Source organism: Ursus maritimus, unplaced genomic scaffold, assembly GCF_017311325.1.
Source record: "Ursus maritimus isolate PB19 unplaced genomic scaffold, ASM1731132v1 scaffold_20, whole genome shotgun sequence".
Lineage (NCBI taxonomy): Eukaryota > Metazoa > Chordata > Mammalia > Carnivora > Ursidae > Ursus > Ursus maritimus.
The window spans coordinates 10741276-10759610 of record NW_024424453.1 but is presented as its reverse complement, the minus strand read 5'-3'; the positions used below and the strand labels follow the sequence as shown (position 1 = coordinate 10759610).

The following is an 18335-nucleotide window of genomic DNA, read 5'->3' as shown; positions in this document are numbered from 1 at the left end:
TATTTACTCAAAGAATACAAAAATACGAATTCAAAGGCACACATACACCACCCCCAGTTTATAGCACTATCTACAATAGCCAAACTATAAAAGCAGCCCAAGTGTCCACTGACTGATGAATGGATAAAGAAGATATGGTATATATCTCGAATGGAATATTACTTGGCCATAAAAAAGAACGAAATCTTGCCATTTGCAACGATATGGATAGAGCTAGAGAGTATTATGCTGAGTGAAATAAAGTAAGTTAGAGAAAAACAAGTACCATATGATTTCACTCATATGTGGAATTTAAGAAACAGACGGAAGAGCGTACAGAAAAAAAAAAAAGAGGCAAACCAAGAAACAGACTCATAGAGAACAAACAGATGGTTACCAAGGGGAGGTGGGGGGGCGGTTAAACAGGTGATGGCGATTAAGGAGGGCACTTGTGATAAGCACGGGGCGCTATATGGAAGTGCTGAATCACTATACTGTACACTGGAAGCTAATGTTACACTGTATATTAACTAACTAGAATTTATTTTAAATGAAAACTTAAAAATGAAATGCAGGCTTCAGACCCTACTGCTGGCAAGGATTTGCTGGCCTCTTCATGATTCTGTTGTCTGCAAATGGCTAAGACTGGCTCTTCAATTCAGCTCAGAGAGAGGAAGTCATCTACTCAGGCTTCAGAGTCCAGCTATCCTCTGGTTGTCCATCTCCACCATAAATAGTTAGGCTGATTCTCTGATTGCCACCTAGCTCTAGTCTATTAGATAAAAAAGCAGCAAAGCCCTATTCTATTAGATAAAACCCTGGAGGGGAAGACAGACAAGTCAGTGGTAAAACTGCACTCACTACTCCCCTAAAATACAAGTAACCTCATTAATACAAATTCCAACAAGATAATTTACAGTGCTTTTTTATTTAAACAACTTATTACGTCAAAAGCTACTACAATGTTCTGATATGGCCCAAATTCTCAAAATTAACTGTCTAGATGGCTTAAATAAAACTGAAATATGTAAAGTACATCTTCAGCAACCTCTAACACAGTACTAACCAACAGAACTTGTAGCAATGACTGAAATGTTCGATTTCTGTGCAGTCCAATGTGATACCCACCAGCCACATGTGCCTACTGAGCATCTGAAATGCACAAGTGTGAGGAGAGATACTGAATTTGTAATTTACTTCAAAATTTAAATTTAAATTGTCACATGTGGCCAGTGGCCACCTTACTAGACAGCACAACCTGAACCACTTTCTCTCTACTCTGAGCATTACCTCACAGCGCTCTTCTCCTCACTCTGGGCACTAACTCAAAGCCAGTCCTGTAACTCTTCTCAACCTGGTCTTGTGCAGGGATGGCTAACAACTTGGTAGTCACTTGCCTAAGACACTGAAACTAGTTTCTCAAAACACTGACTTCATAAAACAAAACAAAACAAAACAAACAAAAAACGAAAACAAATCACAACAAAAAACTCTAGAACAGAATGACAGGCAGGGGACTATAAGGCACCTGTTAGTATTCTTTCAAAAATAAGAGCTGCCTTTAAAAGATGTCCATACTGTCATTGAATTACCTGAATTTGACAAAAGCTCTAAAAACATTACGGTCATCAGAAGAGTCAATAAACCAACCAAATTCACTGAAGAATACAAATGAAGACAAAGACCAGTAAATTGAAAGATTTCAAGATTTTATGTAATTTTCGAACAAGCGTATAATGAAAAAAATTATGTGGAAAGGGCCCAGAATGATAACACTATCACAAAGGTATCATTTTATATCTTTCTAACTCACATTTCATATACTAAGCTGAACAGCCAAAGAGTAAATCAAATTTGGCACTACGTATTCATTGGTCAACCTTGCAGTAATGACAGTAAATTTTTTAATCAAGTGGCTTATGTGCACTAACATTATAAATCTAAGTTAGAATTTTTAAAAATAAAATTTACCAGTTCCATCAGGTGTTTTATGGAGAGTGACACCGCTTCATCTGATGGTGGATCCATCAACCTACTCAGAAAATAAGCAATTCCACCTAGCCTTAAAATCTGGGGAAGACAAATACAATTAAACATATATATGCTGACAGTAACAGTTTCGTCCCGGCTGTCAATCACTTAAAGCATCACACCCATACACAATTTTCAAGTTACTACTTTCTATCACTCACCAACTCTATACTGATGGAAAAAGGAGCTGGTTAAAATCTCAACAATTAAATTGATCACCAATTATCTTCAAAATAGGTTAATTGTATTAAAATATATAGAAGGTGGTGAAAATGGCTGAGCAGTTTATCATGAGGGCTAACACCATAAGATGTAGTAACAGTACACATAACTAACATTTCATGAACACTTACTATACGCCAGGCACTAAGAATTTTATAAAAGCTTAATTTAAATAACTTGCCAACTAACAGAATTAGCTTGTCGGGGAGGAGCTGGGATTCAAACATAGGCAGTACAGCTCTAGAGCGTACATGATAAAAATGTGGTTAGTAAACATTTCAAAGAAGCTTAAAAACAGTTTACTAACACAAAAAAGACAAATGGCATGGTGATAATTCTTCTTCACAGATTTAATATGCTACTTTCTTCTATACTAACGTTGAAAATTACAACGCTACCCTCCATTTACTTTCTTAATTCTCCCATCTAATTTACCTTTATTTGTAAACAAAGTTCTTCCAAAGGAGTTCTCAAAATTTCTGGCAGTTGATAGTCATCCAGAAGGCTTGCTCTAAGACCATTATACAGATGATAGCAATGACCAGGTTGAACTCTTTAAAAATAAATAAAAAAGAGCATTACTAATGACTTTTTACTTTACAACTCCAGAGAAAACAGGAAGCAGGGAAAATAAACAATATCTATTTCATGTAAGCTACACCATAACTAACATACTTAATATTTCATTTTTATTAATCATATATCCTTTCTCCCCGCTTTTGAATAACCCTAGATCACCATCCCTATGTACTAGTTTTAAGAAATAGAAAATTTCCTCCCCAAACAATAATCCGGTTCCCTATTTCTAACTTACAGGTTCCAGATTGCTATACTTAGTAATAGTCTACTGAGGTTTAGTTCTATATGCCTTGTGACCATATCATGTAACAAATCCTAGCATGTTAGTCTGTCTTTATTATTTAAAAAGTATGTGCTATTTAGCGAACTTTCAGAGGGATGCTAGAGATTTTTTAATTGTTAAATTTTCTTTAGTGATGTGAATGGACAATGTTAAGGACAGATGTGTAGAGGTGTGGCTATTCACACATTTTCAAGCATAATAAGTATTTCTATGGGATCTTGCTACTACAGAAGGGGGGAGGCCCATTTCCTATAGGAATAAAAATAAATTCCAAAAATTTTAGCTATTTCTGTCACAAGTCTACAAGGACCCATCATCTATTAATGTAACATGCCCGTAGAAACTAAGAGTGCCCCCACTGACGACCCTATAAGATAGTTTGCCCTGGCCTTCAAAATAATTATTGATCAGGCTTTGCTAAAGGAACCTACATCTATAGACCCTACAAGGAACTATATTCCATTTGAATTAAAACACTGTAATTCTATAGTTAACTTCTACCAAGCTAGCGGATATGAAAAATCAGATGAAATATAATACTTTACTTTATTTCTATAATTATTTTAAGGATCAAACCTAAGGCTAGTATGTTTACTATTCATATGTGAGTGTACCAAATGGTGAATACTTCTTGAATCAGTATCCAGTGGTGGTAAGTCCGCATGAGAAAACCTTAGTATTGGTGGATCCCGAAATCAAGTTATCCCCCAACAGCTCATCAGAAGAGTACAGTTCTTAGAATAAGTCATAACTTGCCTCAAGAGCACCAACTGTATAATCTAATAAACTGTCTCCAAGTTACAATGGGATAATCTGCAAAGATTACAGGGAGTCAGAGCTTTACTATATATAAATGTAACACAAAGCACTGATAAAATGATCTATAAAGTTTTCTTCCAAACAAAATGATTAGTCTTCTTTCAACTCTCCTTTCCTTACTTAAGTCAATATCTGAAGATTGATGGAAACCTTTCTGTTCTAACGCTAAGAGGCAAAAGAAAAACTCTCTTCTATGATTCCAGACATGATTCTACCACTCATATGAGTAAGGGTGTAAAAATACTGTGAAGTATGCACTAAAATGAATAAGTGCAATTATTTGTGTTAAAAGCAAATCATTATTCCTACCATTAAGACAGAGATGTTTTTATTTCTTATGCTACTTCACATCAATGGGGCAAAGGTATGTTACTTGTGTTTTCACTGGTAACTAACAGTGAAAAAACAGTATAGCTGTAAAATACAGGATTAGGAGCCCAGACTGGGGCCAGACTGTATCGGTTCAAATCTTGAATCTGCTACTTGCACAGCTGTGTGACTTTTAATTTCTTTATACCTTAATTTCCTCATACCCTTAAAATGGAGGTAATACCTTACCTTACTGCATATGTAGTGAGGATTAAGCAAGTTAATATATACAAAGTGTTTAGGAAATAACATGACCTTCAAATATTATTACTAGTTATCACGATTATTAGTAATGTGTGCTTTTAAAAAAAGAAGAGAAACAAAATTATACGTAATAGAATAAGAATAATAATTATAATTAACTATACTGAAGAATTAAAAGTAGAAAAATCATGAAATAGAAAACTAGGCAGATACTTTTCCAAAGAAACTATGACTAAAACAACTTTCAGACAAAGATTCCATCTTACCTTCCAGCTCGGCCTTTCCTTTGTTTGGCATTAGCTTTACTAACCCACTCAGCAGACATCGTACTGATGTTGTTCTGGGTGTCAAAGTGTGTTTCTTTTATTTTTCCTCCATCTATCACATAAACTACATCATCTATGGTAATGCTGTTTAGAAAACAGATGTATGAAATATTAAAAATACATCAAAAGCATATAACCTCTAACAGGGCCGACAGATAGGGATTTTAAAGAATTTTTTATTGGTCCAACTGCCTTTAGCAGTTTGGGATTTTCACCACTATTGCCACATTTACCAACATTACAGGGATCAAGCACCTAATTGTATAAGCAGCATCAGGAGCTGCAGTGGCAGCCAATTCTAGAGATCACACGAGGAATTTATCTGCCCACAAACTTCACAGCTTACTTGATGACTTTTGTACCTAGCTCTAGGGGACCCAGCGCCATGGTTTAATATCAGCTTCCACAGAAAAATCGGTTTCAATGACTGTATAGACATATTAATACCTCCAAGGGAATACAAGAAATTTTAAAGGCTATTCACAAATGATTTATCAAACGACACGAACCCCAACCAGAAAAAGGCAAAACCAAAATTGACCTCAACTCCCATGCTTCTTTAAGAAGGCTTTAAAAAAAAAAAAAACACTAGGGGCGCCTGGGTGGCACAGCGGTTAAGCGTCTGCCTTCGGCTCAGGGCGTGATCCCGGCATTATGGGATCGAGCCCCACATCAGGCTCTTCCGCTATGAGCCTGCTTCTTCCTCTCCCACTCCCCCTGCTTGTGCTCCCTCTCTCGCTGGCTGTCTCTATCTCTGTCAAATAAATAAATAAAACCTTTAAAAAAAAAAAACAAAAAACACTAAAAAGGCTGTTTGTAAAGAGAGCTAAACCATTATAGGATCAAAAAACAAAACCAAAACCCTACACTCAATGCCATGACTAAATTAAAATAACTTTATGAAGGGGCGCCTAGGTGGCTCAGTTGTTAGGCGTCTGCCCTCGGCTCAGGGCTTGATTCTGTGTTGTGGGATCGAGCCCCACATCAGGCTCCTCCGCTGGGAGCCTGCTTCTTCCTCTCCCACTCCCCCTGCTTGTGTTCTCTATCTGGCTGGCTGTCTCTCTGTCAAATAAATAAATAAAATCTTTAAAAAAAATAAATAAAATAACTTTATGTAAAGAAATTATAAAGTATCTTTTGGAGAGAAAAGAGTCTAAGGTATGTCAATAATTTATGGGGCTCAAAACTAATACAATCATCAGTAGTTGATATTTACCTAGTCTCTGCAATATTGGTAGCAATTACTATTTTCCGAACACCAGGAGGGGTTCTTTTAAATACCTGTAAGAATAAATAAATCAAAACCCCAAAAGTAATTCATTTCTAATATATCATTCTTGCAATTAGAAGAATTACTTCAGATACTGCTCATTTTTAGCATTCTGTGTTTACTCATTTACATATGCATCTAATATGTATAGATATGTTTTATAGGTATACATCATTTTCAATACTATAAAATTCCCTTTTGGTAAACAAACGAAATCTCCCAGATTTTAGGACCTTATCACAAACAAGATTTCAAATGAAATATGATTATTTGAATTTACAGAATCTTTAACAAAAGCTGAAAAGTATAAATGTCTTTTTGTGTTGTCAAACTTGAGAGAGAGAGTTGAGCTTACCTGTAACAATTACGAATTATCCAAAACTATATTAGTAAGGGCATCAACTAACCAGGCAAATGCCAAACTCAAGAGAATGGATGTCTGGTTGTACCACTGTATATAAGCTTTTGAAATCAGACTAAAATAAAAAATAAATTTTCAAATGCTGAATCCTACAAACAACAGCACCCTTCGCAAAAAGCCAAGTACCAATTGGCTATAATGCAAAGAAATGCAAAAATCTGTCTCCTCATTTATAAAAATGATCAAACTGTTTTCCAATTTAGTCATGTGATCTCTAGCAAAGGAATACATAATTTGCTATTACGGTGTCAGAGAAGAAGCACTTCCACATTGGATACTTTTCTGTCTGGTCTTTGGAATTAAGAGCCTTCTCCCTTTACTCTTGTCTTCCTTTAGGTATGCACTCTGTATCTAATTAAACTGGCTAAGCCTTAGACCATGGTATCAGCAGAAAAGACATTAGAAGTGCCTCAATAAAAAACATCTTACTATATTCTTTTTGAGAGAGAGAGCATGCGAGACACGCACGCAACAGAGGAGAGAGAACGAATCTCAAGCGGGCTCTACGCTCAGTGCAGAGCCCAACGATCAGGGCAGAACCCACCGTGGGGCTTGATCTCACAACACCAAGATCATGACCTAAGTCCAAATCAAGAGTCAGGTGCCTGGCTGAGCAAACCAGCTACCCCCGTCTTGATATATTCTTAGAAAAGAAGTAGAAAAAGTAGAAGGGAAGACAGATTTTCTTCTCATCCATCTCATTCTACCTGAGACTACAAACACTGCAGTCCTGAAAACTATCTTGCCTTTGAGAATGCAGTGTTCATTCTAACTAGGGATATCCCTGAATGTGTCAGAGACAAAATATTCAAAATCACAACAAGATATTATTGATAAAACAGAAGTCTCAAATATACTAATTTTGTTAAATCAAAATCTCAAATATCAAGCTGTAGTATGTCACAGATAATTGAAACCCAAACAAGTTACTGGTGAAACCAATCTTTAAACTTTTCCCTAATGTTGACAAAACTAATATTTGTTAATTACCCTCAGTTACTCAAATTTTTGTGCAATTATCCTCTGAAGACTCATTTGCAAAAGGTTCTCAAAGAAGTACTTTTTATATATGGATTACTAGAAAATTCACCTTCAAAAAAATAAAATAAAACACACAATAAGCAGCCCTTAAAGCTTGTCTCGACTTGGAAGACAGAGAATGAATAAATTTAAGAACATACCTGTGTCTGGTTAACTGTAGGCATTAGTGAATGTAGGGGTATGATAAGAAATCTGTCTGAAAATTAAAAAAGAAAATTAAACTTCAAGATAAATAGTTGCAGAAAAGCTCCAGCAGACAGACATGGAACAATGAGTTAAGATGCTGAGCCATATAATTCTTAATTTATATTCTCATGTATTATCAGAGCAACTTTACTCCTTTTATTTTCTTCTTAGTGCTCCAAGTTCTTGCTCACATTTTACTCTGTCAATTTCACATTGATAAGCATATTCCCCAAATTCCTAAAGAATGCTTAAAGTTAGAAGCAATCTTTTCAAATTATGCTAGAAAAACATCATTAACTCCATTCCCATCACTTAACTGAAGACCAAAAAATTTTGCTTTAATATGAATGTTAAGTTTGTAGACTCTGGGTGATCCTCACTATTTTAATTAACAGAGAACATGTCATTTTTTACAGCACAATACTTATGAAATTTCCATGTCCATTTTTATGCTAAAAATAATAGAAACAGCACTGGTTAAATATAATACACATTCCAAAAGTGACCCACATTTTTAAACATAATTTCATTAGAAATTTAAGAAATCATATTCCTACTTTTTTAAGTTTCAAAGTGAAACAGCTCAGCCCATTCATGGTTATTAGCCAATAGGGAGAAAGTCTGGTGTAGGATCAGCGATGGAAATGAGGGAGTATTAAGGAACTAAAGATAGATTTCATGTTTAGCTGTGGTTACAAAAAAAACCGCAACCTCGCTTAAATCTCTAGCAAGTGTCCAAATGACTCAAGATAGCTATATTCTCCCAGAAAAAAACTGTTGTTATTCAAAGGAGATATGATGTCCCCAGACTCTCTAGGGCCCTCTGAATAAGGGTTACAAATCTTAAAAAGTTGTAAAAAGTGGTCAAGCAACTGACATTGCTAAAAAGGATGCTCTGAATTACTTATCTCTTATCTCACAATATGAAATATGTCAACTCAATACTCTAGGCAAAAATACTTCTCAAGTTGGATTAAGCCTTAAGATTAACTTCCAGTTTATAAAAAGTACAGGTAAGAAAGGATCAAAAGAAAGGACACTATAAGGATTCAGATTCAGACAAATCTAGAAAGTCTAGGTGGACCTAGTCTTTTCCACAAGGCGTTACCATGGGGAAAGTGAAAAGGGTTGAAAGTAATTACCTAGAGTAAAAGATTTATCTGGTTTACGTTTTTCTGTAGTGTGAACGAGCTAGTTGTAAAAGACACTTTCCGGGAAAAATCTGATTACAGACTGGGTTATTAAATGATATTAAAAAGTCAGGCATGATAATGGAATTGTGGTTATATAGAAAACTGTCTTTATTTTTAGAGATATACATATTTTTTTGGATAATGTGATAGCTGCAATTTACTTTAAAAAGGAAAAAATTAGATCACTAAAATAACTGCTGCACAGAAGTCAATGGAGTATGATGTGCATTATGATTCTCTAAGTATTCTGTAAGTTTAAAATGTTTCATTACAAGTTAAAAAAATCAGCAGCCACATAAAACAATGAAAGTGAAAATAATTCTGCTGAAGACTATAACTAAAACAGTTTATAGTGTTGATATTGCACAACTGTAGTAGTCAGTGGGAACAAAGTCTATACTCGTAAGAAATAAGAAAGAAGGTAAGCATTCAGGAAACTGAGTTTCATGATTTACCTTTCAGTCAGTACAGAGTTACACCAATTTTATACCCCTTCTACAATGGCTAACACAGTATAACTGATTATGAAGTCTAAATTTTAAAAATATAACTTGAGAAAAAACGTTCTTATTAAACTCTGGCCAGATTTTCTTTAAAAAGAATTGAGCTGATAGTCAAAGCATAAATTAATACCTCCTTCCTTGAGAATAATTAAATTAGAAAGTTAATAAAAAGTCAATTACAAATAATCTATATTATCACACCCTTTCCACACTCCCTCAAAATTATAGTATTACAATTTGGTATATCTTCCTCGTATTTTTCTTGGTAAATACATATATATACTCACATTTTTTGAAATTAAAAATAGATCATACAGTAGCATTTATTTTTGGGGTAAAAGGGACCAACATTAGAAGGTTCAGCCAAAAAAAATTCCAGTTGTTTAAAAAAAAAAAAAAATTCAGTTGCCCTGTTTAATCATGACCATACTTTTTCTATAGAAAAAGGCTGTCACTGACCAGGAAAAGAGAAATCAGTATTTCATTACAGAGAAGTCATGGTAATCAGATACAAACATTTTCCAGCTAGAGAACAGTAAATAACTTTAATTACAGATAATGTGTGGAGGGCATCACTATAGTGGGATTTAACAAAGAATAAAAAATACAGCTTTACTAATTCAACCAATACAATTAGATCAAAATATTTTTAGTGTCTTGTAAAAATGTGTCAAAAGCACTTCAAAGATTAAGGTTAGAAATTATAAACAGAACTATCAAATACTAAATAGAATTTGCTTTGTATTTTACTGATTTGAAGTTAGTAATTAGTTCTGAAAATGCTCTGGCTGAATTTTATGGGAGAAATATCACATCTCTCAAACATGCTATTAAAGCATCAGAGTTACCTGAGGAATTTTTAAAAACTACAGATGTTCAAGTCACATTCTTAGATTTGGGGTGAGGACGGGTCTGAGTATCTGAATTTTAAAGAAGCACCACTAGTGACTCTGTGGTATAGTCCGTGCTGAGAAACACTGGGCTAAGCGATAAATTCAACCTGCTTTTCTGCCCAACAAAATGCAGCACTGAATGAAAAAACACCTCAAGCTCCAACATCTTAACTTTAAGGGCTCTATATATTATTAGGCAAATTTAGGAAAAGGGGTAAAACATTCTTATCATAATACCAAGGAAAGAACTTTACCATATACCTAACATCTTGTGACCTAGAACTTTATTTTTAAAATAGAGTGAGAGAGATCTAAAGATCTAAATTTTTAAAAAACCCAGCCTGGGCTTAAGACCACCAAGTTCCTATAGTAAGGTAGCCTTCGAAGCAATACTTCTAGAAACAAAAGAAAACAACCATGTTATATGTGATTTAAGTACTATTCTTGGAATTGCAATAAAATACATTTTTATAATACCTGATTTAAACATCACTTGTGACATCAAGAGATCATGTAAAGTGCTGATGTTGTCCCAGCCTGGTAGAAAGACCAATATTGCACCATCCTGTATGGCGGGGAAATAACCATTACAAAAAATTATGTAACAAAACACAATAAAAGTAAACTTCTGTGCACACTTAAGTCTTCATTAAAATTTTATTAGCTTAGGAAATTTACTGATTTTTGTTTGTTTTAATTATAACTGAAGAACACAAGCTCACTTTTAAAAAACAGGACTTAAAATTCAGATATTTCATTTGCTTAGTCTTTCCTTCAAATAGATCAAATGCCTAAATCTTAGTTATTTTGAGATTACTATTTCTGGTGTCAAAGCAATTTCTTCCATATGCTATTTTTAAAAAGCATTTAAGAAAATTATTCTTACTCAGGATCTTGTTACATTAATAAAATTAAAATTATGTCACCAAAAAACAAAAAACTAACCTCTTCTTCCAAAACAATGTGTCGGATAAGGGCAGCAATCAAATTCAGGTCAACTTTCTCATCATCCATCATTTCTAGAACATCTACAGTACTTGCAGAATACCTATCAAAGTTAAACAGAAAATCATGAAATACTTGAAAAAGTTTCCCAAGGTTCAACTTGCTATAAAATCTTAAAATTAACTCAATCGGCAAATGTGGAAACACAACTAACATATAGGAAAGAATTACTGGAATAACAACAGTTATGAACAAATTCAGGAAGACAATCTCTGCTTTTTGGTTTTAGTTTAGCCTCTGTGCTCTCGAATTAAAACAAAAAAACCCCACTTACCTTTTTCGCAGTTCCCTTACATAATCTGGCCAGCGTTCTTTATAGATTGCTTCTTTTTCTTCTTTTTCTTGTCTATTTACATGCCCTTGCATGAAACCTCTCTTAAACTGGGACCTGTGTTCTTTTTGTTCTGGAACATATCTAAAATAAAAACATTCTTAAATAGCTTCGCTTTTTGGAAACTCTTCTGGTTTTAGCAAATATCTATGACTCTACATTCAGATTTTAAAGAATATTTTCATTATGCTTTCTAGTGAATGCTAATTAAAGTTTATCTGCAACTATTCATTAACATATAAAATCTGACATTTTAGATATCTACCAAAGTATATAAACCTTCTACCAAAGTATATAAAACCCTCTAAGATCATTAGCAGTCAAAATTTAAAAAATTAACACTACAGTCAATTTCACCTTTTAAGTTTGCTCTACAAAGTTAACATGAACATAAGTCCAAAATAATAGTAAATGCCTAGTGGAAGACTCAGATTTTGAATACAGAGTTTCCAAACCTGAGTGCACATAAGAATCCCACAGAGCGCTTATATAATATAGAATCCCGAATCCTATCCTTTGTAATTTGGATTCAGTAGGTCTGGTTGGGGGTCTGCTAATCTAGGAATTTTAATTAGCGCCCCAGGAAATTCAGATAATTTATCTATGGACCTATAAACCCATGCTTGAGGACTATTTAATTCTGCTCAGAGCTAAACAGCAGAGCCAGAATCAGTACTAAAGTCTCTTATGTGTCAGTCCAGTACTATACTCCAATCATGCTGCAGTGACTGATAAAAACAGAGATGCATCTGCCTAAGAATGCCACCTAATTTAAGTGGGTTTGGAGAGGCATGGGGGTGGGAAGAGACCAAAAAAAAAAAAAAAAAAGAAACTAACTGCACTTGAATTCCAAAGCCCCTCAGAGTTTGCCTAGGGAAGAGCACCTAGATCCAATGGGGGGTTTGGAGCATGGGCTTTAAACTAGAAAGAACTGGACTGAGGGCCTTGCTTTGCCACTGACCACCTGTGTGACCTTGGATAAGGTATAAGCCTCTGCCCTTTGGTTTGCTTATTTGAGAAATGAATACTCTTATAATTGTACTGGCATGAGAATAAAAGAAAAATCCAATAAAATAAAGCACAGTGCCTGACACATAGTAGACACCCAAAAAGTGTTAATCCCCTTCCCTATTCAGTACCTGTGACCCAGGATTCCCCTAAGTCTTCAATACATATAGAGGCATCAACTTGAGGTAAGGCAACCTGAGACAGAGATTAGTCCTAGTCAGCAGGATGGACCCACAGTTGTCTCCTTTCCCAGCAATTCCAAAAAACAGAGGTAACCTTCAACCCCCCAGAGCCCGAGTGCCCGATGACAACCCTCTGTATCATCTCACCCTGCTTCCTTCCCTCTTACTTTCATGTAGAGCAGCTCTTCTTCTGGGAATAGAGAGCTAGAGGCTTCTGCCTGAAACCTTCTGTCCAAGGACTACCTTCCTTCAACTCCCCTCTTAGGACTAGGGGATGACAAATGCACAGGCACCATCTTTTTGCTTCAAGAGACCCTTTAGCTACAGTTCCCTGAACATTCCCTGCCTTCTCAGGAGCTTAAGAGTGCAATTCATCATTAAATAACTTCAGAGTACTGTTTTCCTGAAACTCTAGGATCTGTTTTCACCTTCCCACTATCACTTCCTGGCTTTTTCACTTAACAAGTAAGCTGTGGTCTTGAAAAATCTCATCACAAGTGTTTTTACAGCTGTCTATATATTTATTCACACGTTTACTACAGGCCAGGCACTGTACTGTGCACTAGTTACAGAGATGAACAGGACAAAATTCTTGACCTCCAAAAATCTGCAGTCTAGTGCAAGAAGCAAATATAAAGATATACTACATGGCAATATGTTAAGTATTGCAAGAGAGATGATAAAAGTGATAAAGGAGTCCAGATGAGAAAACAACTCCCTCTGTGACAGGGATAAGAGAAGGCTTAACAGGCAGTGAAGCTGGGATTTGTTCTTACATAACTGAGTTTATAAATATAAAGGGAGGAGAAGGTGGAATATGTAAGTCTAAAAGGAGAACAAAGTGTATAATAAAGAACAAAGTGCTTGAATGAAAGGGCACTGGCTGGCATATTAGAGACTGGTACATTTAGCATGGCTAGGCCAGGAGATACATAAGGCTAGAAAAAAAAAGATGGGGCCAGATTGCACAGAGCCTTGGGATGACTAGCTAAGAAACTGGAACCTGATCCTATGTGTTTTCCCAACCCTTCTCTCATCAAGAAATTCAAATATAGGGGCGCCTGGGTGGCACAGGGGTTGGGCGTCTGCCTTTGGCTCAGGGCGTGATCCCGTCGTTATGGGATCGAGCCCCACATCAGGCTCCTCCGCTATGAGCCTGCTTCTTCCTCTCCCACTCCCCCTGCCTGTGTTCCCTCTCTCGCTGGCTGTCTCTCTCTCTGTCAAATAAATAAATAAAATCTTTAAAAAAAAAAAAAAAAAAAGAAATTCAAATATAATTTGGTATAGTCTCCTGGAGAAGGCTGCCAGTAGCTAATGGCCTGATTACTGAAGGGATCAATAATTTGGGCATACCAGCTGAGGTATTCTGCTGCAGGCCACGACAAAGCACAGAGGTCCTTTAACAAGTTTTTAAAGAGAAATCTCAGGAGGCTTGACTAGGGGGAGAATATAGGGAACTATATGGCACTCTCGCATATATGTGACAGTGAAGACCATAGTGCCGAAAGAGGAACTCTTAGCACATAAGAGATATTGGGGACCTTAAGTAGAAGAAATAAAAACGAGAAGGCATGTTCAAGGAGAAAGCTCACAAGATTTGCATTGTGGGGCAGGCGGGATTACAGAATGATTTAGACTAAGTAAGTTACTGAGCATGTAAAGCAGTTAACATATCCTGGTACATAACTGCTTGACATTAGCTCTGATTCACAGCTTAGACACTGGGTGGAGGATCATATCAGTAACCATTGAAAGACACATTATTTCGTTTTAACTTTGGATATAAGATAACATTTTTAGCTGGAAAAATGTGAGGTTCGGGTATCTAAGGTACTAGAACGCTGCTGAGTATAGAGTTAGAGTCCAACTTTAATATTCAGGAAGATCTTAAGTTCAGAAGCTGTAGTTCTGAGAGCTGTGAAAATACAGAACTATGGTCATGGAAACAGGATTGCACAGTGAAACCATAAAAGACTGAAAAAGGATGATTAAGAACCCTCAGGGGAAATCCTATTTAAAAGGTAGGCAATGGACGCCAGCAAAGAAGAATGAAAACCAGGAAGGAGAACCAGAAGAGAGGCTTAACCAGAGATCTTTAAAAAATTCTGATGTCTGGCTACCAGACCAGACTTGTAATGCAATTAAGGTAGGAGTGTGAAAGGGGCATCTGGATTTTAAAAGACTCCAGGCGATTTTAATGTGCAACCAAGTTTGGGAATCACTGATTTAAGGAAAAACAATGTCTTAGAAGGAAGTAGTTAAAGAGTTTCTGAGACTAGTGCAACAGAACAAAAGGTGACATATTAGTATTTTTTAAATCTTTTTTATTTCCTAATATTTACTTACCTTATTTTTTCAATTATATCTTCCAAAAGATACTCCACAACCGGAAAAGTAAAACCAGGTATGTGTATCATTGGACAGTTACCTATTATGGCAGACAAAACATAAATCTGTACTCAAATGTTGAAAAAAAAAATCAACAGACTGTAAAGAGGCCAATAACTCTCTTACTTTTCTTAAGTTCAAAAATGGTCCTGGCACTTTTACAGTTCTACCCTATTTTTTCATAATGAGCTTAATGAGAACTAGCAGTCTACTCTTCACTCACTACCATTTTACTGCTACCAAACTGTACACATACCTCGCAGTTCTACAAAATAACCCAGAATATCAACAAATAGAGCATTTCAAGTTGGACTCAATACTCATTACTTGAGGCCTATTTCCCATCCACCATTAGCCAAGATGGTACCATCAGAACCCAAGTTTTATTGAAATCAACTTAAGAAGAACTACTCCTATGGCACCCAGAATCAGGAAAAAAGAAAAAGTAGTTAAAACAAGACCTAACAAATACTAAATTGTTACCTACTATTCTAGAATCACCAGTTAAAATAACTGTCTCCTAGTACTTAAATATTACTTCTATTTCATACCAAGCAAAACAAGCAGTACACATTGTACACAAAGACCAACACTGCATCACAGCTCTGCCTTTCCCAAGTTTGAGCAAGTTACTCAATGTTAGTTCTGGATAGCTCATCACACAAACACACACACACACACAAAGACATAATACAAGCAACTAATTTCACGGGTCTTTGAAAGTCAACTGGGCTGAATGTAAGAATATTTAAATATTGCTCTATTCCATTTTCATTCCCCCCCAGCCATTTTCCTCTCCTTCCTCCATGATTGTAAGGCAAGAGAGGCATAATTTTTAAAAAAATGTATTCTGAGGCTAGTCAAATTTAGTTTCAAATCCTCTCAACCCTCTCTTAATTATGTAACCATTATAAGGCATACTGGGAAAGACATCTATAAAAATGGGAATAATAGCACTTACCTCACAAGGTGTTATGTAGATTAATGAAGACAAGGTGTCAAACAGAGCACATCTGGCATACTAAAGGTGTTCCATAAGTGGTCAGTACTATTATGATTACAAACAGACATCCTAGCTTGTGCTGGCACATAAATGCCACAGAACAATCACAAAAAAATGTTCAAAAAATTATTCAAACCTGTGGTTTGACGTCATTGATGTCACCTTAATTATCTGATGGTAGCACCAAAAATCTACATGTCTTTGCTATAACACAGATGATGTTGTCTTTTAAAAACAGGCTCAACTTCTCTAATCCGCTGACTAGAAGGACAGTCTCAACTATTTAAGACAAAATATTCTCCTGAATGTTTAAAAGAATTGCTAAACTCTCATTTTAACTACTTTTGTACCTAGCAACATATTAGTTTTTTTTTTTTTAATAACTCTAAATTCAGTGGCTTTGTGGTAACTTTCTAAAGCAATTATCATAAAATTTACTTACCAAAATATTCTGAAAATTTCTCAGCATTTAAAGTCGCACTCATCAATATTACTTTCAGGTCAGGTCGAAAATTGAGAAGATCTTTAATAACCGTCATTAGAACATCTGACTGTAGATTTCTCTCATGGATTTCATCAAGCACAATATGACTAACACTGGACAAATGCCTAAAGTAAAAGTGTGAAGTATGTAACTTAGTACGAAATATAAAAACTGAACTATTCTACCTTAACATTAGTAAAACCCAATTTAATAATTACATTTTTTGTTAATGTTTAACTAAATGTCCGTCCTGAAGTGAAACATACTCACGAGTCTGACTGGAGCCACTGCAGGATGATTCCTGTTGTACAGTATAAGATAGACCCCTGCTTCCTTGGCAACCGACTGTGAATGAAAGACATGAGTTAACAGTTTTTGGTTTTCTTAACTAACAAATTGCTCAGTACCACATAAAAGAAAACCTTCAATTTAAAAACTGCTTACAGGTTTAATGAAAAAATCTTCAGTTAATTTTGGTCATAGGAATGCCTACTGCAAAAGAGTAATGTGAAATACTATATTCAAGTTCACTATACATTATTTTCACTATCATGATACAACATTAATGATGTCTTTTTAAAGGCATAAACATTAATATTCAGAACACAACTTAATACCCGGGGGCCTAAACTTTTGTTCAGTGACTGGAAACTCAGTTCACTTCAAAAGGTAAATGGAATCTTGAGCTCCAGAAAAGGACTATAGAAATACAGTGGAGTGAATAGGGGGTTAAAGATACCAAAATCAACAGTCAGTTGGGGTGGTGGTACCAAAAGATACAAGACACCACTCCTTTCGCATGCACTGATGGTCTACTGATACACATCCAGGAAAAAGTTATTTCTCTAGACATTTCATAATGTAAAATGCATTTTAAAAAGGCAATCCAAATATGAATTTGTATTTAAAAAGTGAGTTGCAAGCCTCTTATGCTGTAGTTACTTTAAATGTTAATTTTAATAGTAATCAGCATAACAACAGGGAACATTTTTCTCTTGAATTTCTAACTTCACAGTTTCACTAAAATCTACCTGGTACACAACAGGTGAATGTTCTTTACCTCTGGAGACGAATCTGGTATCCAGTACTGTTACCATTGCCACAAGATTCTGCCCTTTCTGCAGCCACCCTCTCTGCAACCTTTAATCAAAATAAAAGACATTTACAAAGAAAATATAATTTCCATGAAATCTGGGATTGTTGAAAAAATGTTCATAAGTTTTTCCTGAGTTAAAAAAAGAGAGACAGATACTAAAATCCTAGGGATCTAAAACTGTGTTGTCCCTTAAAAGCTGCAGACTACTTGCTTCTTAATTAACTTTTCACCTCCTCTCATAAAGCCCTCCAAGGCCAAATTCTCTCTCATCATTATTTTCAAAGTGCCTTCCTACAGCATCCTCTTACTCATTCCACCTTTCTTTTTTGACTTTTCCTAAGAGTTAAAATCATGGGGGGGGGGCGCTGGGTGGCTCAGTCATTAAGCGTCTGCCTCCAAATCAGGTCATGATCCCAGAATCCTGGGATGGAGCCCTGCATCAGCTCCCTGCTCAGCGGGAAGCCTGCTTCTCCCTCTGCCACTCCCCCTGCTTGTATTCCGCGCCCCCCCCCCCCCCCC

General features: G+C 35.7%; 1 protein-coding gene across 1 annotated transcript in view; it reads right to left on the bottom strand.

Annotated features, from left to right (window-relative positions):
* The window catches only part of DHX36 (DEAH-box helicase 36), a 52172-nt gene that overhangs the window by 17404 nt on the left and 16433 nt on the right, over nucleotides 1-18335 (bottom strand). Inside the window, exons 6-17 of the mRNA XM_008706914.2 lie at nucleotides 17781-17860; nucleotides 16991-17065; nucleotides 16679-16845; nucleotides 15192-15273; nucleotides 11599-11739; nucleotides 11265-11367; nucleotides 10797-10884; nucleotides 7685-7740; nucleotides 6029-6093; nucleotides 4753-4896; nucleotides 2668-2785; nucleotides 1951-2049 (exon numbers count right to left, since the gene is read on the bottom strand). Coding sequence (XP_008705136.1) covers nucleotides 1951-2049; nucleotides 2668-2785; nucleotides 4753-4896; nucleotides 6029-6093; nucleotides 7685-7740; nucleotides 10797-10884; nucleotides 11265-11367; nucleotides 11599-11739; nucleotides 15192-15273; nucleotides 16679-16845; nucleotides 16991-17065; nucleotides 17781-17860 — 1218 coding nt within the window. The remainder of the gene's footprint in view (nucleotides 1-1950; nucleotides 2050-2667; nucleotides 2786-4752; nucleotides 4897-6028; nucleotides 6094-7684; nucleotides 7741-10796; nucleotides 10885-11264; nucleotides 11368-11598; nucleotides 11740-15191; nucleotides 15274-16678; nucleotides 16846-16990; nucleotides 17066-17780; nucleotides 17861-18335) is intronic.